At 36.8% G+C, this 22,275-nt stretch overlaps 2 protein-coding genes and 1 long non-coding RNA gene across 6 annotated transcripts in view; 2 read left to right on the forward strand and 1 right to left on the reverse strand.

Moving 5' to 3' along the window:
• PTPN22 (protein tyrosine phosphatase non-receptor type 22) overlaps positions 1 to 16,307 on the forward strand; it is a 56,833-nt gene extending 40,526 nt beyond the window's left edge. The window contains exons 13-21 of the mRNA XM_020907964.2: positions 101 to 918; positions 3,160 to 3,243; positions 3,395 to 3,501; positions 4,626 to 4,653; positions 7,834 to 7,917; positions 8,166 to 8,281; positions 9,816 to 9,846; positions 12,710 to 12,787; positions 15,023 to 16,307. Coding sequence (XP_020763623.2) covers positions 101 to 918; positions 3,160 to 3,243; positions 3,395 to 3,501; positions 4,626 to 4,653; positions 7,834 to 7,917; positions 8,166 to 8,281; positions 9,816 to 9,846; positions 12,710 to 12,787; positions 15,023 to 15,087 — 1,411 coding nt within the window. The 3' untranslated portion in view covers positions 15,088 to 16,307. The remainder of the gene's footprint in view (positions 1 to 100; positions 919 to 3,159; positions 3,244 to 3,394; positions 3,502 to 4,625; positions 4,654 to 7,833; positions 7,918 to 8,165; positions 8,282 to 9,815; positions 9,847 to 12,709; positions 12,788 to 15,022) is intronic.
• LOC110146941 (uncharacterized) lies at positions 504 to 17,095 on the reverse strand. Its single transcript, XR_002316698.2, has 3 exons — positions 16,645 to 17,095; positions 15,492 to 15,620; positions 504 to 642 (listed from the first exon to the last, which is right to left on the reverse strand). It is a non-coding gene; the product is annotated as an uncharacterized lncRNA (long non-coding RNA).
• A 185-nt stretch (positions 17,096 to 17,280) lies between these two features.
• The window catches only part of RSBN1 (round spermatid basic protein 1), a 43,099-nt gene continuing 38,104 nt past the window's right edge, over positions 17,281 to 22,275 (forward strand). For all 4 annotated transcript variants that reach the window (XR_002316672.2, XM_020907974.2, XM_070463865.1 and 1 more), the window contains exon 1: positions 17,281 to 17,980. Coding sequence is in view for 3 of the 4 variants with exons in the window: in XM_020907974.2 (XP_020763633.1) it covers positions 17,296 to 17,980 (685 nt within the window). In the remaining variant the exon portion in view is untranslated. The remainder of the gene's footprint in view (positions 17,981 to 22,275) is intronic.

Genomic DNA, 22,275 nt, shown 5'->3' on the forward strand with positions numbered 1-22,275 from the left:
GGATTATCTTATGCTTATATCTCATCGTGATGCTGAGAAGTGGATATGGGAATAGGCCTCTTTGGAATATGGTATCATCATCACTTTCTTTTTGTTTCAGTACCATAAAAGAAGCAAAAGTGATAAACCAACAGAGCAAAGGAAGGATAAGGGTGAAAAGTGCAGAAGCTTCTTCCTTTGACCTCAGGACTTCTGAAATAAATGAAAAGGAAGGGTTAGTCATGCACCCTGCTAAACAGAGCAGTTCTTTAGAGTTTTTGGAACTGAACTGTGGTTGTAACAAAAATGCTGACACAACCACGAAATGGGAGACAAAGGTATTCCCAATAGCTGGGAAGCCTCTTCAGAAGCATCAAAGTTTGGACTTGAGTTCCATTTTGTTTGGAGCATATTCTAAATCTAAACCTGTAAATGCAGCAGGAAGATATTCTAATTTAAAGGTGCCAATACTGCGGACCAAATCAACTCCCTTTGAATTGATGCAACAGAGAGACGGCAAAGAGTTGGACATAAAGGGAAATTTTTATTTGGAATCTCAACCACACAATTCTTGTCTTGATCAGCCTCAAAAAGTGATGTATGTTTCTTCAGCAGAACTGAATATTTCGCCATCACATGACTCTAAGCATCAAACGTGCAATCCTGCTAATGAAAAACAGCATGACTCTGGTGCTTTTAATGAGCATTCTTATATGTCTTTAGTAGAAGATCCTTATTTTTCATCATTGTCTCCAAGTAGTGCTCATTCTAAGATATCTTTTGATTTACCTCAGAAGCAAGATGGAAGTGTTTTACCTTGTTCTTCACTGTCAAAATCCTCTACAACCCTCTTTCCTTATTACAATTCACATGATTCTTTAACACTGACTACTCTGACCAGTTTTCCCCCACCACTGAACCAAGAGACAGCAGTAGTAGGTAAGTTATTTTTAAAAGTTAGTATGGCATTTTAAATTTTACTTTGTTTCTGTAAGATTTGGTTTCATCTCACTTTCCCCCTTATCCTTCTCTGCTTGCCTCTCTTTTTTCCTCCTCCTCAAAAGAAAAAAGAAAAATTCCATGAAACAAGCAACAGTAGAGGCAATCAGATCTAGTACAGGACTTAGGCTAGCAGGCGTGCTTCTAAAGGCAGCAATCCTCATTCCTCAATGTGTCTATCAAAAGTCCACAGTTTATCCCTAGCATGCAGAAACAACTTCCAAAAGAACATCAGAAAAGATTTGACCAAAAACAGTACCACATGGTCACTCAGAACTTTTGTTGGAGAACCATGTGGCTATACTAAATTGAACAGATTGCTAAGAATTGAATTCTCTTCCTGCAGGAGTTGGAAGAGGAGGATTTGATTTCCTCTTGTCCTTTTATAGGGGCTTCCTTGGTGGTTCAAACAGTAAAGAATCTGCCTGCAGTGCAGGAGACCTCTGTTCAGTCCCTGGGTCAGGAACGATCCCCTGGAGAAGGAATGGCTACTCACTCCAGTATTCTTGCCTGGAGAATTCCATGAACAGAGGAGTCTGGCAGGCTATAGTCCATGGGGTTGCAAAGAGTCAGACATGACTGAGTGACTAACACTTTCACTTTCTGTACTTTTATAATAACTTTATAGATGAGGATATGTGTTCAGTATTCTGCGTGAGGCTTTAATCTTATATAAATCTTTAATTTCATACTTTATCTTTTACAATTCTGTATTTTTGCATATTATGCAAAAATTGCTGTGCTAAGTTGCTTAGTCATATCTGACTCTCTGCAACTCTATGGACTGTAGCCCTCCAGTCTTCTCTGTCCATGGGATTCTCCAGGCAAGAATACTAGAGTGGGTTGCCATGCCTTCCTCCAGGGGATCTTCCCAACCCAGGGATTGAACCCATGTCTCTTATGTCTCCTGCACTGGCAGGTGGGTTCTTTACCACTAGCACCACCTGGAAAGCTCTTAGGCAAAAGTTATATTACTGAACGGTTTGAAAGTAGAAGTAAATATTCTATTAGATAATTGTAATAGTTTGATGTGGAAGATGAAGGAAAGCAAAAAAAACAAGTTTAATTCTTTTAGGTATATCATCAGAAATTTATATAGAACATTCCACCTAAGTAGGAAATAGAGAAGGCTTTTTCTCTATGACATCATTTGTAAAGAATTCTCCTGCTAATGCAGGAGATGTAGGTTCAATCCTGGGTCAGGAAGATCACCTGGAGGAGGAAATGGCAACCCACTCCAGTATTCTTGCTTGAAAAATCCCATGGACAGAAGAGCCTGGCAGGCTACAGTCCCTGGGGTCACAAAGAGTAGGGCATGACTGAGCAACAGAGCACCCACCCATGACATCTACTGTACATATTCCTCAATACATACAATAGATGCATAGCTTTGTTATAAAAATATTTCATCTGTATCTAGTTCCTTCTTTGATTAGAAGGAAAGATTATATACTTTAACCTTGTTTTATGATTTAAAGAAATTTTATTTTTCTAGATACCCACAATACCTTAAACTTGTCTGAGTGCCAACTTTGGAAACCAAATCTTTTTCAAAGATTGTAGCAACATTGACATGTGTGCCATCTGCTGGCAATTTCTCATAATAGCATTTAAATTCTATAAAAATTCTGAATACATCTACAGAAATATATTAACAGAAAACCTTGTTATACCATTGTTTTGTAAAAAGGAAAATGTCAATATCCTTAATTCTATAAGAATGAAGAAGAAATACTAAAATCTTTATTATTTTACTTCCTCTGTAATTGAATCTGGCATGTTAAGGCGCTTCATGAGGCTGTATTGTATATTCTATGTAAAACAAAGGGCAAGAGTTATGCAGAAAACAATCCAAAGCTTCCTAAATTAATATAAAGTTTTACACTATGTTAACTGATACTCAGCAACTTAATTAAAATATCCCTGGGCTTTTAAAAGAAGTAAATTTTGAAGAAGAATAAAAAAACCTGGGTTTCCAACTTAGGATGAGAGAATTTATGTTGCTTTTTCCATGAGTGAACAGACACCAGCTTACACATCTTAGTAATGTTTGACATAATTTGTATCAAGATTAGAATATATGAATTTTTTTGGATTTTTGAGTGAACAGATACCAGCTTAAATATCTTTTAAAAATCTTTGAATTTTTATAATTAAAAATTGTGATTATATTTTTGATAGCAACTTCTCCAAGGATAGATGATGAAATCCCTCCTCCACTTCCTGAACGGACACCTGAATCTTTTATTGTAGTAGAGGAAGCTGGTGAGTACAGTTCAGTAAGTGTAAACTGTGGATTAACTAGATTATTTCTCAGGTCCTTTCAATATTCTGTGTGCCATTGCTGAGTAACATTTGCCCTTTAAAATTACAATACTCCTAAGAATTGAATCATATTTATTTATTTATGTTACAGAACTCCCACAGGGTGTTCCCAAATCTTCATCTTCACCTGTAAAGGTAAAAACTGGAACGTCACTAGAATGTAGTGGAACATCTGAATCAAAGAAATCTGATGATTTGGTAAGACTTAGACCAAGCAAGGTCAATAACTATTTTTTCTGACTCTACTCACTAAGATTCAACAGACTGTAGTCTATTCTTTATATATTTTTAACATCTATCACTTAGTAAATATTGAGTGGATACTTTTTATAAAACAATGTGGTAGAGAATGTGGGGAATAAAAAGATATGTGTAATATACAATTACTGTCCTTAAGAAATTTGAAGTTTAGCAGTAGAGATATAGCAGGTGTACACAAAGTTTATTTTTGTCTGTATTGTAACAAGGCAAATACAATCAACACCATATGAAAGCTCTTAAGCTTTGAAAGACTGAGAGATCCCTTCAGGTTGGAAGTGATCAAGGAAGATTTAGTGAAAGAGTAAACATTTGACCTTATTCGTAAAGTACAATCAAGGCAAAAATAATTGTTTCATAAGTAGATTTCTTTTTCATAGTAGTCATCTGGCAGGCAGTTTCTTGTTAGCTGTGATACCATATTATAGAGAGCAGTTTTAAAAAAATAACAGATGTCTATATTATTTAATATAAACCTTCTGGAATTATGTTCTCTGCTTCTAGAAGAAAAACCTACACTTTCAACAATCTGTTATGCATTTGTATACAATTCTATGATGAACCAACGTCTTAACCTTTCAGAGATCAGAAGAGTAGCTATCTAAAACATTTAAACATGCCTACAGTTGCAGTGGTGGTAAAAATATTCTCCACCTTTTAAATTACACTTTTAATGTACTAGTAACTGTTATTGTTACTGCTAATGGTCTTTATCTTACCAAGTCCCAGGGTAAAGAACAATCCCTCTGTTCCAGCATCATGAGGTAATTTCAATTGCAACAACCTAACCTTAAATTAAATTTTCAGGGAAATGTTCTGAGTAGGAGGAAATAAGTATAAAAAGGATCAATTTAGAACCAATATTCATGACATATTAAAAAATCACTGTAAGAGTAGATGATTCTTCACAATTCATTCAGCACATTTATATATTAGGAAAAATAGGGAAAATATTTCATAACTCTATTGGTATATGAAATATAATTTTTTAAAAAATGCTATTTATTGCCTAGAGTTTATAGATTTGTGTACATGTTATTCTTTCACTTTTTTTTCCCCTCCAGAGTGTAAAACCCCAGAGTCCAAAATCAGGTAAAACATTCATTTTCCTTGGCTTTAGGTGACACTTAGCCGTAAGAATTTGTACTACAAGAACGGCTCATTAAGTTTAGAGTGTCAGCTCAGGAGATGGCATGGTTTCCATAATAGCTTCCACTACTCATTGATTCACTTCTGGTTTTCCTAGGCTAGTAGTTTTGTTTTGTGAAGGGTAAGAGGAAAACAGGATTTTAGAATTCTCTTCCTTGATATACAACCCAACTATTTCAGATACAACTTCTTAAAACTTTGCAGCAGTTCCATTTTACTGGTTTTATCATTGTTAACACTGTCATTTTGAAAAACTATTTCTGACCACTTAGGTTTTTAACTTGCTGTTGCTTCTCCAGTACTTTCTTACTTGCTTTATACATTGAATAACAACACCAACAGCCAACAGTTATGAACACTGATAGGTATTTTACATATATTATGACAGGTAGTAGTTACCCTTAATATATTTATTCATATTAACATATTATTCAAATACATAAATAAGTAGTTTAACAGACATTAAAAACCATGGGCTTTGGAGTCAGGTAGACTTTATTCAAATCCCTGGCCTACCAATAGTTATCGAAATCTATGACCTTGTTTAAGTTATACATTGCTGTTGTTCAGTTGCTATTGTTGTTGTTCAGCTGCTAAATCATGTCCAGCTCTTTCAACTCCATGGACTGTGATTTTTCTCATTGATAAAATGATGATAATAGAACTTCCCTTCTAAGAGGATTTTTGTGAGGATTTAGTGAGATAAAATAAGTATAAAGCAGCCAGGCCCCTCTGCCCGTGGGGTTCTCCAGGCGAGGAGACTGGAGCGGGCTGCTTAACGATTATATATGTACTCAAATTGGGTAGACAACATTAGTACCCATTGCAACTATTAAGTTATAATCTATATGGCGTTGATTCTAATCACCAGCAGTCTGGGGCAAAAAAGGCATCATTGGAGTGGTTAGGGAAGGTTTCATTGAGTAGAGAAAAGAAATGGAAAATTATTGATAGAAGAAAAAAAGAGCTAATGCTAGGAGCAGGGACCAGAGTAACAGTGACTCAAACGTAAAAATGAGCATGACGGGTACAGAGAAACCGTAAGTAGGCAAACTTAATTGCAACAGAGGTTCTATTTTAGGGAAATAAGGAAAATAAATTTGGATAGATAATGTGGGAAAGTTCTGAAGGACTTAAAGGATATGCAGATGAAATATCCAGAATAAACAAATCTATATATAGAGAAAGCAGATTTGTGGTTGCCCCTCTAATCTGGGGGTAATGGGAAGTGATTACTAAATGGGTGTGCAGTTTCTTTTCAGGAAGATTAAAATTTTGTAACCAGACTGTGATGATACTTGTACATCAATGTGAATGTACTAAATGTCATTAATGGCAAATAATGTTATGTGTATTTTATCACACACAAAACTTGGCAGAATAATTTAGATTTAATTCAATAAGTAATAAGCACTGTAGGTTCTTTATCAGGGGAGCATTAAGGTGAAAATGGTATTTTGGGAAGGTATTTGGCAGAATATTGTTACCTGAAAGTTATAGTTCTCATAATACTTCCTAAAATCAAACTGGAAGGTGATAAGCTACTTTATAGTAGTTATCAAATATTTGTTAAATGCCTACTATTTGCCAGTGATTATATTTGGTGATGGAAGTACTGCATTGATATTTAATTTTTGCATATTACCCAGGATACAAGGAATAAACAACAGAACATGCTTTATAGATAAGTCTTGAGACCTAAAAAACCCAATGACCAAAGACAGATAAAGCTCTAGCACTTAACCATGTATTCATTTTCAAAGACATTAATAAAGTATATACTTAGTGCTGTACAATGAGGAGCATGCATAAATAGAACACCATTTGTATCTTTAGGATTTATGTTGTGGGAAAGTAGCTCCATTATTTAAAATTCTTTATCACAGAAATGGGCTTTCAGGTGGCTGAGTGGTAAAGAATCTATCTGTAATGCAGGAGACACAGGTTTAATCCCTGGGTCAGGAAGATCCTCTGGAGAAGGAAACAGCAACCCACTCCAGTACTCTTGCCTGGGAAATTCCACAGAGGAGCCTGGTGGGCTACAGTCCATGGGGTCCCAGAGTCGGACACAACTTAGCAACAACAGTAAAATCACAGAAATATTCAAACATACATTTAAACCTACCATAATAGCATTAATCACACTAATAAAATTAATAATAATTGCTTAATATTATCTAATATGCAGACTTTCTTCATTTTCTTGAATTGCCTCAAGCATGTCCTTCTTTTATTTTTTCAAACAATGTTTTACAGTTGATTTATTTGAAGCTGGATTCAAAGTCTACATCTTGCATTTGTTTTATATGTGTGTTAAGCCTTTTAAAGTTTGTAACAGTTCTTTTTTTATGTTCTCTCTTGCCATTTATTTGTTGAAGGGAATGTCCTTAAGACTGCTAATATTCCAAATTTGGCTGTTGTATTCTCATGGTTTTATTTAACATGTTCCTCTATCTCTAGGATTCCCTGCAAAGTTATATAAGACTAGAAGCTTGATTAAAGTCAGGTTCAAATTCTTTGGAAGAGTACTTTTATAAGTCAGCTATTAAATTTGTGATAAAGCATAGGTTCATTGACTAAAGAGCTACAATAACAAAATTTTTGAGGCTCCAGTCATTGTTCAGATAATTTTTTGTTTGGCTGTTACAGGTTAATATTGAAAAAATGGAAAAATAATATAAAACCAAAAAGGGATTTTTTTTTAATACTTTTCATTGGTGCTTAGTTGATTTACAGTGTTGTTAGTCTCAGGCGTGCAGCAAAGTTAATCAGTTACACACATACGTATATCCACTCTTTCTAGATTCTTCTCCCATATTGGCCATTACAGAGTATTGGGTAGATTTCCTTGTGCTACACAGTAGGTTCTTATTAGTTATCTTTTATATTAGTGTGTATATGTAAATCCAAATCCCCCAATTTATCCCTCCCCTCCTCCCCTTTAGTGACCATAAATTTGTTTTCTACATCTGTGACTCTATTTCTGTTTTGTGAATAAGTTTATTTGTACCATTTTTTTTGATTCCACAAATAAGCAATATCATACATTCGTCTCAAAAAAGGAGCTTAACTTAGGACTTTCAATTGATAGGATTTTTTTTTTGTATGTTCTTTTTTTCATAGATCTACAACAAGATCGTTCTTCTTCCCCACCACCTCCACTGCCAGAGAGAACCTTAGAGTCCTTCCTTCTTGCTGATGAAGATTGTAAGTGACAGTACTCTCTCTCAAAAATTATAGAAAAGTGAGACCATTAAAGGTTAACAATAAAATAGGACCTAAATGGAAAAGGTACACAGAATGATTAAATAAGATAAAGATAATAAATTTTTAAAATGCATAATCTATTGCAAAAATAATGTACAGAAAAATCAAGCTAAGAATTACTGAATTCTGAACCTGTATGTAAATCTGAAGTCTTAAGAAGCTATGCAACAAAACACTTTGTTTTTTAGGTATACAGGCTCAATCTGTAGAGACTTGTTCTACTAGCTGTCCTAACACCATGGAAAATTCAACATCTTCAAAACAGACACTGAAACCTCCTGGAAAGAATTTTACAAGGAGTAAGGTAAAAAAGATAGGAGTTTATGGGAATATGCCAGAGATGTCCTAACCCTTGTCACTCCAACCCCCGGCCGCTAGCATTAAGATGAAAAAATTAGACTAACTATCTTCACTAATATTGATTGTTAGTCTCACAGCAATCAAGATTAATAGAGGGAAACCAAAAATTTAAAAAACACAAAAAACAACTTAGAGCATGCCCCCCAAAACTATCAACTTCTTTCCCCCTGAAACTAGACAGACTGACTCCAAAGTTTATATGTGCGGGGAAAGAGCAAGAAACAGCAAAAAATAAATAAATAAATAAAAACAGTGAAAGAAGGGTAGTCTTATCAGATATAAAAATATTATAAAGCCCGAATAATTAAAATGGCGTGATATTGGTTTATGAAAAGAAACATATACCAATAGAGCAGAAGAAAAAGATGGAGAACAAAAATGAGAGCATTTTCACTAGGATATTTTGAATTACAAATAATCTATATTTAAAAACCTAAATTTTTCAAAAAGGAATTTTAAAATATCTATTATACAGAAGATTACATCTCTGTTAAGTGTTAGAAAAATAGAAACGCCATAAAGGTCATCTAAATGTCCCTGAAAAGAGTATAGTTAATTATTAGAATACAATACCTATACGAGAAATAAAATGAAAATTATAAAAAAAAATATACTGTGGAACAGAGTGAAAAACATACACCCTGAGGAAATGTGAAGAAAAGAAGAAATCTGGGTAGATTTATAGAAGAGATAAGTTAGAGACTCCACCATCAAGGAGGCAGAAGATATGGGTTTGCTGAAAAGAGGGAGAGGGAAGTAGCATGGTTAACAGTATGAAGAGAATTTCAGTAAATCGAATACAGAAAATGACTGGCAAATTTTTTGACTAGAATAGGAGTGGCAATGTATCACAGTATCTTCAGAAGCCACTGTGGGTTCTGGCATGGTCCCTTAATAAAGAAGAGAAGTAGGGGACTTCCCAGGTGGTCCAGTGGTTAAGACATCGAGGTTAAGACCTGCAGGGGACATGGGTTCCATCCCTGGTCTGGGAAGATTCCACATGCTGCAGGGCAACTAAGCCTGCGTGCCACAACTACTGCGCCACCGCTCTAGAGCCCAAGAGCCGCAACTACTGAGTCTGTGTGCCTAGAGCCCACGCTCCCAAACAAGAGAAGCCACTGCAGTGAGAAGCCCATGCACCACAGCTAGAGACAGCTGTCACGCAGCAATGAAGATCCAGTGCAGCCACATAAATAAATATACCAGTAAATAAAATATTTTAAAAAATAAAGAAGAAAAATGGAAACTCCATCTTTTTTCCTGCAGAATAATAGTATTATTTCTAAACTGCAAGATAAGACAAGTAGAGACTTGGCACTGAGTTAAAAATGGCATGATAGAAAAATAATTCTGTGTATTTCGATATCCATTTTTAAAGAAATTAATCCTCTTGACTGAAGTCTATATTTCTAGTTGATTAAAAGTGTTTGGATTTCAGAGGGAAAAAACTAACCTTTTCCTTTTCTTCATTTTTATAGAGTTTGAAAATTTTACGAAATGTGAAAAAGAGTAAGTTACTTATTTTTAGAATACATATACCACTTTCAGTATATGTAATTTTTCCTTATATAACCACTGGGAAAAATAATTAACAGTAGTATTCCTAAACAGAACCTTGCTAAGGGCCTATATATCAGAACAGTCACCTTCAGGCCTTGCACTGTTGTTAGGCTCCATGATGCTAAAATACTGGGTAGGGAGAAAAGGGAGGGAAAAGTTTCTGTGTGATTCACAGGAATAACAGTATGATGTTTGGCACTTTCTACACATCCTAAAATGCTGTCATTACTGTGTTATTTAAAACTCCCAGCAGTCTAACCTCAGATGTATTTTCTTTGAAAGTAGTCACAGTAAAGCATATTGTGAAACAAATGTGTTGATTTAATGAAATAAGCAAAGTATTGACACATTTCCATTTTTACCAAATATTATTAGCAATAAAAGTCTGTTGCTTACTGTTTTTCTTATATTGTAATGAAAACAAAACCCTGACTCCTGAAACTATGGGAAACTGGTTATCTCCAAAATCCTATTTATAACTACAAAGTATATGGTAGTATATTTTTTACAAACTTGATCCATCGGGTTAATCATCAAGGATTAAACAGCTATACTGGTATTGTGGGGAGGGACAAAGAGCACTGAGAAAACATGATATAAGGTGTTAGCTAAGTAAGAAGGTTTATAGCTGAAAATTACTCTTTTCTTCTGAGTTTTCACTCTATCTCCCTGTCCATAAGCGTGTGCTAGGCTTTTACTGCTACCACACTAGATCTCTGTAGTGAACTAATTTCCTACCTATAATAAAGCATGACTGGAAAATATACTCTTTCCTCTAAAGTCAGTCCAAAGAGAATGTAAACATTTAAAGAGGAAATCATAGTATCAAAGTGTTAGTTCCTTAGTTGTGTCTAACTCTTTGCAATCTCATGGACTGTAGCCTGCCAGACTCCTCTGTCCATGGAATTCTCCAGGCAAGAGTACTGGAGTGGGTAGCCATTCCCTTCTCCAGGGATCTTCCTGACCCAGGGATCAAACCTGGGTCTCCTGCGTTGCAGGCAAATTCAGGAAAGCACGATTGGAAAATAGTCTTTCTTCTGAAGTCAGTCAAAAGAGAATTTAAACATTTCAAGAGCAAATTATAGTAGACATAAGAAATAAAATGGCAAATAGCAAAAGAATGTGTAAATTGAACAGTTAGCCAAAGATTGATTTGATTAGCTTAGCTTACGAAACATCGTTTTCTACAGTGTGGGAGACCTGGGTTCGATCCCTGGGTGTGACCCAGGGTGTGACCATCGCAAAGTACCAATTGACAGCCCTGGTCATAAATCAGCTCTTTGATCTATGGGTAGATCAACTCCACAAGAGATATGGGAGGTGAACACTGGAAAGGGGTGATTTCTTAAAGTAAAATTCAATTATCAGAAGAAGGAATTAATGCTGGGCAGGGAGCATAAAAGTATCCATGACAAGCTATAAGCAAAATAGTAGTTCACTGCTGCTGCTAAGTCACTTCAGTCATGTCTGACTTTGTGAGACCCCATAGACGGCAGCCCACCAGGCCCCCCCCCCGTTCCTGGGATTCTCCAGGCAAGAACACTGGAGTGGGTTGTCATTTCCTTCTCCAATGCACGAAAGTCAAAAGTGAAAGTGAAGTCCCTCAGTCGTGTCTGACTCTTAGCGACCCCATGGACTGCAGCCCACCAGGCCCCTCTGTCCATTCGATTTTCCAGGCAAGAGTACTGGAGTGGGGTGCCATTGCCTTATATGCAAAATTTTTGTCTCCAGTTATAAAACGCCAATTTTCCCTTTTGGGACAATTGTTTTCTTTCTGAAGGATGTATACAACTCTCAGCTCATATGCAATATAGGGATGATAGCTATCTCCTGAACTTTCTCACCTCCACCCACTTGTTATCCATGTCTCTATCATCAGTGGCTAGCCTAATTCTTGGCACTTGTAGGTATTCAATAAATATTTTACTTGAACCTGACTGAAATTCATGATATACTCTAGTGATTCATACTGATGTAGCTCCAGGAAGTGTGAGGGCTTTCTAGAATTTTTTGTGTATACAAACATACATGCAGTCCTCACATTACATTCTGAAAATAATGAGAACAAATAAAGGTGAATATTGAGCAATTTCTCTCTAATTATGTACTGTTTCCTAGAAAGTTCATACAAGCCTGAAATTATCTTTTTTTGGTGATAAGACAGTACTTGTGCAAAATATGAACCATGTTTTCACTGGATTGTTTTCAGAATTGGGTAGATATTGATATATGAATATATCAAGGTGATAGGAAGAAAAATGTATTTTTAAGTCTGCCTATGTGGAGCTAAAATAGCAAAACAAAGCAACATAACAGTGTTTTTTGGGAGATTCTGGACCTAACTAGAAACATCCATAATAGGAAAAATGTTGGTTGGAAAGTGAATATATTCCAGAATAGAGGATGGTGGAAGAAAAACTACAGACTTGCCATAGATGAGCTAATGTGGAGAACAAATTATTTTAAAATGTACTTAAGAGTGAACAGAATGCAAAGTAAGATGCAGTTGAAAACCAAAATGCAAATCCCATAAAAAGTAGATTCACAATAAAATAGATCGTATTCTTGAATCTTTTGGTGATTTTCTTTAGTGTTGGGTTTACCATACAATCTGTTTGCAAAGAAAACTTAAAAAAAAAATGCACACAAAAATGAGAAAATTATAGTATGAACACATTTGTAAGCACTTCTATTTTGTTACATGTGATGTTTATCTAGAAGTATTAATTAATTTGAAGGAAACGTTTAATCTCAATTATGTGGTCTGAGTCTATATTCATTCTTTCCCTTACATTTTTTTCTTGTGATTTAGGTATCTGTAATTCTTCCCCACCAAACAAGCCTGCAGAGACAGCTCAGTCAAGTAACTCCAGCTCCTTTTTGAATTTTGGTATGTGTGTTACTTTCTAGTAGAGTTAAAAAAATGTTTACCTTAATTATTCATTTGCAGTATAAGAGATACAACATTAATATGATTCAAGGTTATATGTGTAAGTCCTTATGTTTATATTCTTTTTCATGCCATTTATCTTTTTATTTTCAGCTTCTTCTTACATGTTACATAGGCCTGAATTGCCTAGCATATGTGGAAAATAAAACTAGGTACCAAATGATCATGTTGGCATGTAATAAATGAACGTGAAAGCCACACGCAGAAATTCTGAAATACTTTTAATACTCTAATCCATATCTAAGCAAAGTTATAAGAAATATGCAAGTATGATGAAAAGAACAGATGATGCTACTATCTAATCTTATTAAAATTCATTTGACAGGAAAAGGTGAAGCACAATTCTGACAGTTTAAAGGAACTGTTTGCCCAGTTGCTCTTTAATATAACCTATAAATTTAAAATAATTTTATATTAAGCATTCTACTTATATAACATAAATTCATGCTATTTAAGGTAGTATTATATATACTACATAATTTTTTTGTAAGAAGTATAGTAAATGGTAGAGGATATTACTACTAAAAATTATTAACCAAAAAGCAGAATCCCTGAAAAGGTCTGGGGGACCTCCAGTAGTCCCAGGGACCACACCCTGAGGAACTGTTGCTCCATGGTATTGTCCTTATCTGAATGATCAAAACTGTTGCAGCCACATTCATACTGTAGGTGGCAAGAAGAGAGAAAAATGTTGAAGAGGTGTGTGGCCTCCTCTTCAGGACTTATGGCACTAGCCTGGAAGAGGCAACTTTATGCTATGCATGTGTTACATCCAAACTATAAAAGACACCAGGAAAATGCAATAATGCTGGGCAGATAAGCTTCCCATATACTACTCTATTCCTGAAGAAGAAACAAAGAAAAATTTGGGTGGACAGGTAGCAATCTCTGCCACAATTGGGGTTATGGTCCCTATCTCACCAAGGCAAAGTATTTAACTAGAACCTTTGGATCGGTTTCTTGTGTTTTAAAATTTTTACTTGGATTACATTAACTCTAAGGTTTAAAATGTTACATTTAGAAAAAAGTTATTATTCTTATTAAATCATTTAGTTAAAAAGTTCATATAGGATATTCTATAACCTATGAAAAAAGCACCAAACTTTGCCTGAAACATAAATAGTCCTTGCTTTCTTCTTTTCTCTCAATCAGACACATCACTTGAATAGCTCATGGCCTGTCTAACTTTACAACAAGGGCTTAATGAAGAGCTGACTCACTGGAAAAGACCCTGATGCTAGGAAAGATTGAGGGTAGGAGGAGAAGGGGGTGATAGAGATGAGATGGTTGGATGGCATCACCAATTCAAAGGACAAAAGTTTAAGCAAGCTCCTGGAGATAGTGAAGGAGAGGGAAGCCTGGCTTGCTGCAGTCCATGGGGTGGCAAAGAGTCAGATATGAATTAGCTACTGAAAACAACAATGGGCTGAATTGCTCTGTGGCATGTGGGATCTTCCCGGATCGGGGATCAAAACTGTGTCTCCTGCATTGGCAGGCAGATTCCTTAACACTAAGCCACCACGGAAGCCCTCCATCAACTGCCTTATTGCCATACACCAGCAACTATTTATACTGCATTTACATTATATAAGGTATTATAAGTAATCTAGAGATGATGCCATTCCTTTCTCCAGGGGTTCTTCCTGACCAGGGATCAAAGATGGGTCTCCTGCACTGCGGGCAGTGCTGTATTATATATTTGAAAGCTGTTAAGAGAAAAATCTTAAAAACTCATCTAACAAACAAGATGGCAATGATGTGAGGGGATGGAGGTGTTAACCTTAATGTGCTAATCATTTCACAATATTTATGTGTATCAAATCATATACCTTAAACATATACATGTCACTTGTAAACGTACATATGTCAATATCTCAATATTGGAGAAAAAAAATACTGAATTACTACAGGCTATTATAACCATCTAATTATTACCATTATTAAATTTGTAAGTGTTCCACAAATTTAAGGTGTTATTAGAATTGTATTGTCATCATTTAAGCACTAATGTAATTACTAGAATGCTTTTATAATCTATTACTAAACTGATCAAAGATGCTAACCTTTTAGGGAAAAAAATCCATATATTTCCACATATTACAATACACTCAAAAGAAAAAGTGTTCATTTCTATTTAAGAGATCTTTCTCCATTCAGTTTTATTTTTGTTCTCAGGTTTTGCAAATCGTTTTTCAAAACCCAAAGGACCAAGGAAACCACCATCAACTTGGAAAATTTAAAACAGCTTTGGAATATTGCCTGCAAGTGAATCTGTAAATAAAACTAATAGAATACTGCTAGCTAAAATAAATGTATATTCATAATATCAACCATGAAGATATGGTAATAATGTTAATAGCTTTAAAAGACGACCAATATGCAAATAAGTGTCAGAAGTTTTACATTTCATCTCATTTACATTGGGTTGGAAAGCACAAATAGGAGTTTGTCATTTAAGCTTATGTACAGAGAATGCTGTATGAGAAAGTTTTGGAATGGACTTATTTTTCCTTTTTAGAAGTTATTTTTATTCTACTTTACCTTTCTACCTAAATATAAACTTAAAAGATTTGTAAAAATTTGACCTCAAATAAATGTCTACATTCTCAGAAGTTACTATAAAAAGTGTTTTGAAAAATCTTACCTTGTGGTTGCAGTACAAAATTACTGCTTGTGAAAATGATTATTTCCTGAGAGTTATTTCTGCCTAAATGGAGTACACATCTTTTCCCAAGTGTTATGAGAAACAAAGTAGTGAGAAAAGAAGTTACACCTAAAGAGAATAAAATATATACTTAATGACAGTAATCATTTTAATGACAGTCTTTCATTTGGATATACCAAATAACAAGATGTTCAATTCCTGATAAACTTTAGCCAAAGTTGTTCAATTACCAAATCTAGAAAAATAATCAGCAAAATAGCAGGGTGGGAAGTGGGAGGGAGGTTAAAGTGGGAAGTGATCATGCTTACCTATGGCTGATTCATGTAGGGAAGAAACAAAGACAATATTGTAAAGTTATTATCCTTCAATCAAAAATAAAGACAAAACAAAACAACAAAGTAGCTGTATAAACATGCTTTGTTTATACAGTAGCATTTTTTCATTTCAAAGGTCCTGTAAAACATGTATAACTTATATCCAACTAACCAGAGGTACTACTAGTTAAAATTTTTTCTATATTAATATGGATTTGCCTTAAGAAAGTTGATCTTTCAAATCTAATTGTATATAACAAACAAGTTAATGGGTGATTATTACAAAGGGTTCCCCTTGACTAATAATGATTTCACTTAAAAATTTATAACTTTATGAAAATGAAATACATAGACATTTGTTTTTCAATATTGTTCACTAGGAATCCCAATGAAGACACACATCAGATGAAATATTACCTTTTCATTGTATAGTGTACTGTATACAAGAAGTGCTCAATAAACTTTCTGGTTGTTAAACTAACTTTATAGTGTTCACTGAGCTGAATACTTCTTGATACTAGTGGTATCAAACCACAGTGATTTTTATCTTGAGTAGTTTATTGTAATCAATTACTTCCAAATATCTTTATCGAGGCGGTAAAACTGTAACGTGACGATCAAATTGTAATAAATTTCCGGGCAGAAAACTTGGTGAGTAGTATGATTTCTGGAGTGGGCTATGGTAGACACACTTCTCAAATTTATGCAGCCGTATATTTACGATTTGAAAAAATCTTAAGAAATTTCAAAACATACTTTTCCATCTAGGATTTTTCCGCAACTGCAGGAATGGATTTAAAATAATGGATAGACTCTACCTTTCCAGGCACTAGAGGGGCTGCGACTCGATGGAGAGGTGGGCGGCGCTCAGCAGGCTCCCAGGCAATTCTTGCACCTGCCCTGTCGCGCCTGAGCTTGTAACCATAGCAATTACTGCCCAGGAAGAGGTTCCGAAATGTCTGATTTGCAGCTCCATTCTATCTTAAAGCAAAATTGCCCTCATTTGCTATGTTACTACGTTCCCTTTTCCTCTGCATCTCATCGCTTGTCCAGGGTTGTAAAAGGCCGGAGATTCTTTTACCTCACAAAGGTTATGAGAGGAACAGCAAACTGAAAAGTAACTATGGAGACCACCTACTCCGTGTAAAATGACGGAGGGGCACACGGAGGCGATAATGGGAACGCGCCGACAGACTTCGAAAGCTATTAACATTGTTTCGGCCGTTAAGGCGGTTGGCGGCAACTCTCCGCCCAGCGGCGGTTGCGTCGCAGCCCGAAGCGTGACTCGGCGCACGCTCTCTTTCAGCTCCTCGGCTCGACGAGCCAGCGACGCGGCGGGGGCGCGGGGAACTACGGCTCCCGTGAGGCTCTGCGCGGCCTTGGGTACTTTACAATAGAGCTAGGTCGGAGGGGCCTGCGGAGAAGCGCCGGGAAGTGCCACTTCCGGCACGTTCAGCTCTGGACGAAGAATGGCCGAGAAGTGGAGGGTGGGGGAGAAACTCCAATGCCCAGCGGGCCGTGCGCGGGTGGCGCTTGCGCGATACGCGGACGGGGGGGCGGTCGGGCCATTTAAATGTGTGTTTGTGGGTGAAATGGCTGCGCAGGTCGGAGCGGTGCGCGTAGTACGGGCGGTGGCGGCGCAGGAGGAGGCGGACAAAGACGGGAAGGAGAAACCCCACGCTGGGGTCTCGCCGCGGGGAGTGAAGCGGCAGCGCCGAGCGAGCAGCGGGGGGTCTCAGGAGAAGCGGGGGCGGCCGAGCCAGGACCCCCCTCTCGCTCCCCCTCACCGGCGGCGTCGCAGCCGCCAACATCCCGGGCCGCTGCCGCCAACGAATGCAGCCTCTACCGTCCCAGGCCCTGTTGAGCCTCTGCTCCTGCCGCCTCCGCCGCCACCTTCGCTGGCACCCGCCGGGCCCGCCGTCGCTGCCCCGCTCCCGGCCCCGGGCACCTCGGCCCTCTTCACCTTCTCGCCCCTGACGGTGAGCGCAGCCGGGCCCAAGCATAAGGGCCACAAGGAGCGGCACAAGCACCATCACCACCGCGGCTCTGATGGTGACCCCGGCCCCTGCGCTCCGGGAGAGCTCAAGCACAAGGACAAGCAGGAAAACGGCGAGAGGACAGGAGGAGTGCCTCTGCTCAAGGCCCCCAAGAGAGGTGAGAGCAGCCGAACTGCCTCGAGCTCGGGCTCTATCTGGGTCTCTCTCTGTTGCGATATCCCGCCCCTTTAAACCTGAGAGACGCCTGCCCTCCGCTTACCTCCTGCTGCTCTACTCCCCTAAGCCCACTGGGGTGGACCCTGGATTTCGAACCGTCTGACCTACTTGAAGCTAATTGCTTCGAGGCCGAGCTGTCAGTTACTAACCCCCTTACCAGTCCCCCCTCCCGGAGCCTTTACCGACGTTTGTTTTCAAAATCGCCAGGGTTTCCGCGCCGTGAGATCCTTGGCATAGGATAGATAGTAAGTGGGGTATTAAAAACTATCTAAAGGCTTGTCGCTAAAATGCCCCCCCCCCCCCCCCGTTTTCCTTGATGGAAAGCTCCACAATATTAACGAGTATGGTTTGGGGCTATTAAGGAGTTTGAATTTTTACCGAGATGAATTAGCTCGACTTAGCTTCTAGGTTGCCTTAGCTTCTGAAAGATGAGATATCAAACACAGTTTATCTTTTTTTTTTTTTATGTGGAGGTAAAAATCACTTTTAATTTTCAGGAAAGGGTTTTCTCTCCTCTTTGATCCTGGAAAATAGGACCAGCCGAGCCTCTGAAAAGTGGAAATGTTCAGTAGGCGATAGTAGAGACAAGAATTCCAGTTGCATTTTAATTTACCTGGCACAACAAATTGAGAATTTATTTCCAGTAAACTTACTAAAGTCAAGAATATAATCCAGAAAATGTAGGACCCTACTGAGTGAGTGTGGGTTCTAGACAGATTCATAAAAATTGCTGTTTTCCTATTCGAAAGTACCTGTAGCATTTATTTTCATTCTCTTCTGTGGGGGGTGGGGGGCGCGGATAAGAATTTTGATTATGCCATGTATTTGTACTTTGTAGATGATTTTATGTAATTTCTTAGCGTTATCTTCTGAAGAAGAGTTTAAAATACTGTGTTCTTAGTCCTGGGGCAGTTGAGTTATGTGTTAATAAACTAGTCTTTCAATATCAGGTTGGGTGAGTTCTGGATTTCTTACACATATTTGGTCTTAACCTAGGGCTAATTGTTTTGTTTTGTGATGGTGCAGTTTGATGCAAATTACTGCTCAGTAAGTTTTTATTGAATTGAATTAAATTTTTCTTCCTTTGGTGGTATCTAAGTCTTATCCTGAGGAATAGAGCTTGTGCCAGACTGGCAGGAATGCCAGTTTCCACCACCAGTATGCAATAATCTTGCTCTGTTTTATTTTTACCTTTATTTCTTTCTTTTTCATTTCATGTATGTATGTGTTTTTGTGGGTTTTAGTTGTACAGAGCCAGAGGAATTCTTAGAGATTATCCAAGTCAAATTTGTATTGTAGAACAGTGAAAACCCAGGCCTAAAGTAGTGAAGAGACTTGTCTAATATAGTCACAGTTAATTAGTAACAAGTACCAAAAATTTTTAAAAAATCATTGGCATAATAGGGAGTAGAATCCAGATCTCCTGAATCCTAGTTCAGGCCTCATTCTCCAGCTGCATGGTGTTGCTTTCTCATATTGCTATTCATTTTTTCCAGTTCTTTGCTTACCTTTTCTCTCTTCTTTGGCATCAGAGTGACAGTAGCCAGTTCCATTTAGAATTTCTGACTTCACCCCCTTTTATGGGGGGAAGTGGCAAATGCATGTGTAATAATACACAGTGTGTGTCTCCGAAAATTGCAGAGGCCGTGTCTTAAAAAACAAACAAAAACAAACCTTTAACCCAGTGCTGCCTCCCAGAACTTTTCTCCAGTGATAAAAATGTTTTCCATAAACGTGTTGCCCAGTGTGGTAGCCTTTCGTATGTGGCCCTTGAAACAAATCTTGAAGACTTGGCTTGTGTGACTGAGGAACTTAATTTTTAATTTTATTTAATTCTAATTATTTTTTAATTAAATAGTTCCTTTCAGCTAGTGGCTGCCACATTGTACAGTGCAGCTCCAAGCATTTGTGGTTTGCCAATATGTGAAGAAGGGAAAGTGGGTTATGGTGAGATCATTTTAACTTTTAAAAAAATTGAGATATAATTGATCTATAACATTATTAGTTTTAAGTATACAAAGTAATGATTCAGTATTTGTGTACATTGCAAAATGATCACCACAATAACTGTAGTTTAAACAATTTGACTTTTGAATGAGACTTGGGTTATATATTCTGGAGGGAAAGGTTCCCTGGTCAGATACATTGGGGGAAAAACAATACAATCACCTTCCAGATACATGACATGCACTGATATTTTAAAAGTTCTGAGAATCTTACAGAAAATAAACTGGTTTAACCTTTGTTTAATCCAGGCTTTTGCACACTTTGATGGATACCTTTTGTTTTCCCACTGAATATTTTTATACTTGGTATAATATGCTGGAGGCATGCCTCTGGAATCAATCTGAGTGTAAATCATGGCTCTACCACTTACTGTGTGACTATGGACAAATTACCTTAAACTCCTTCAGTTTCAGTTTTCTTATCTGTAAAATAAAGTTGAGGTATATTTCTTTTGTAAGATTGTTTGTAGCTTAAGTGAGACACTATGTGGAAAGCACTTAAAACAGTGTCTGGCTGTTATTAGGTACTGTTAAAACTGCTTTTTGTTATTTTGTCATGCTTGGTCCTTGAAACAACTCTAAGGTTAATAAGGAGAGTTGCTTGACCCTTGTTATTTATAGAACTATATCTTCCCTTATCCTCAGATTTTCGGGAACTCTTTTAACTTATTTTGAGATAATTATATATTCACAGGAAATGGCAAAAATAATACAGGGAGGTCTTTACCCTACACTAATTTCCTCCAGAGGTTATATCTTACATAACTATTATATAATATCAACTCCAGAAAGATTAACATTGTTGCAATGGTGTGCATATAATTTTGTGCTGTTTTAACAGTTGTAGATTAGTTTAACCACCACTGCAATCAAGGTACAGGACAGGGCTATTCCATCACCACAAAAATCCCCCTTTTGCTCTGTCTTTGTAATATTAAAACTTCCTGTGTCTCCTCACCTTCTTCAATCCCTGGAAACCACTAATTTGTTCTCCATGTCTATAATTTTGTCATTCTGAGAATATTACATAAATGGAATATACAGTGTGCAGTCTTTGAGATTTTTTCCCCACCGGGCATGTCCTTGAGGTCTGTTCAAGTTGTATGTATCAATCACTCACTTATTTTCATTGCTGAGTAGTGTTCTGTGGTATGGATATACCACAGCTTAACTAGTGACTTGTTGAAGGACATTTTGGTTGTTTCCAATTAGGCCATTTTGAACAAGGCTTCTGTGAACTTCATGTTCAGGTTTTTGTGTAAACGTGAATTTTCATTTCTCTGTGAATGTAGTTGCTGGCAAATGTATGTTTAGGTTTTGTTTTTTGAAGATATGGCCAAACTATTTCTTGAAATATCTGTACAATTTTACATTCCCACTAGCAATGTATGAGAGATATACTTTCTCTACATCTTTGCCAGTATATGGTATTGTTACTATTTTTATTTTACTGTTTTAGTATGTGTAATGATACTTCATCATTGCATCTCCCCAATGGCTAGTGACATTTAACATCTTTCCATGCCATCATTTGCTGCCCATATAGTCTCATCGGTAAAAATATCTTTTTGTGTCTTCTGCCCATTTTCTAATTTATTATTACTTTTTGGCTTTTTTATTATTGAGTTTTGAGAATTCTTCATGTATTACAGATTTGTATATCCTTTATCAGAATAATGGTTTGCAAATATTTTCTCCCACTCTGTTATTTGTCTTTGCATCCTCTTAACAGTGTCTTTCAGAGAGCAAATATTTTTAATTTTATTGAAGTTCAATGTATTGATTTTCTTTTATGGATTATACTTTTGGTGTCACATCTAAGGTCCCAAAACCTTGGTCCCAAAGATTTTCTTCTACTGTTTTTCCAAAAGCTTTATTTAATTTCAACTTTTACATTTGAATCTCTGATCCATTTGAGTTAATTTTGTATAATATGTGTGGTTTAGGTTAAGGTTCATTTTTTTTTTTTTTTTGGCCTATGATATCTAATTGCTCCAGCACCTTTTGGTGAAGAGACTGTGCTTCCTTCATTGAATTACTTCTGTACCTTTGTCAGAAATCAATTCCACTGCTTATTTTTGTACAGCCTGTGAGCTGAGAATGTTTTTACATATTCATTGACTGGGAAAAATATATGACATGTGAAAATCATATGAAATTCAAGTTCAGTGTCCAGAAATAAAATCTTATTGGAACACCACTCTTCTCATTTAGATGTATTGTATACATT

This window comes from Odocoileus virginianus, unplaced genomic scaffold (genome assembly GCF_023699985.2).
Source record: "Odocoileus virginianus isolate 20LAN1187 ecotype Illinois unplaced genomic scaffold, Ovbor_1.2 Unplaced_Contig_8, whole genome shotgun sequence".
NCBI lineage: Eukaryota > Metazoa > Chordata > Mammalia > Artiodactyla > Cervidae > Odocoileus > Odocoileus virginianus.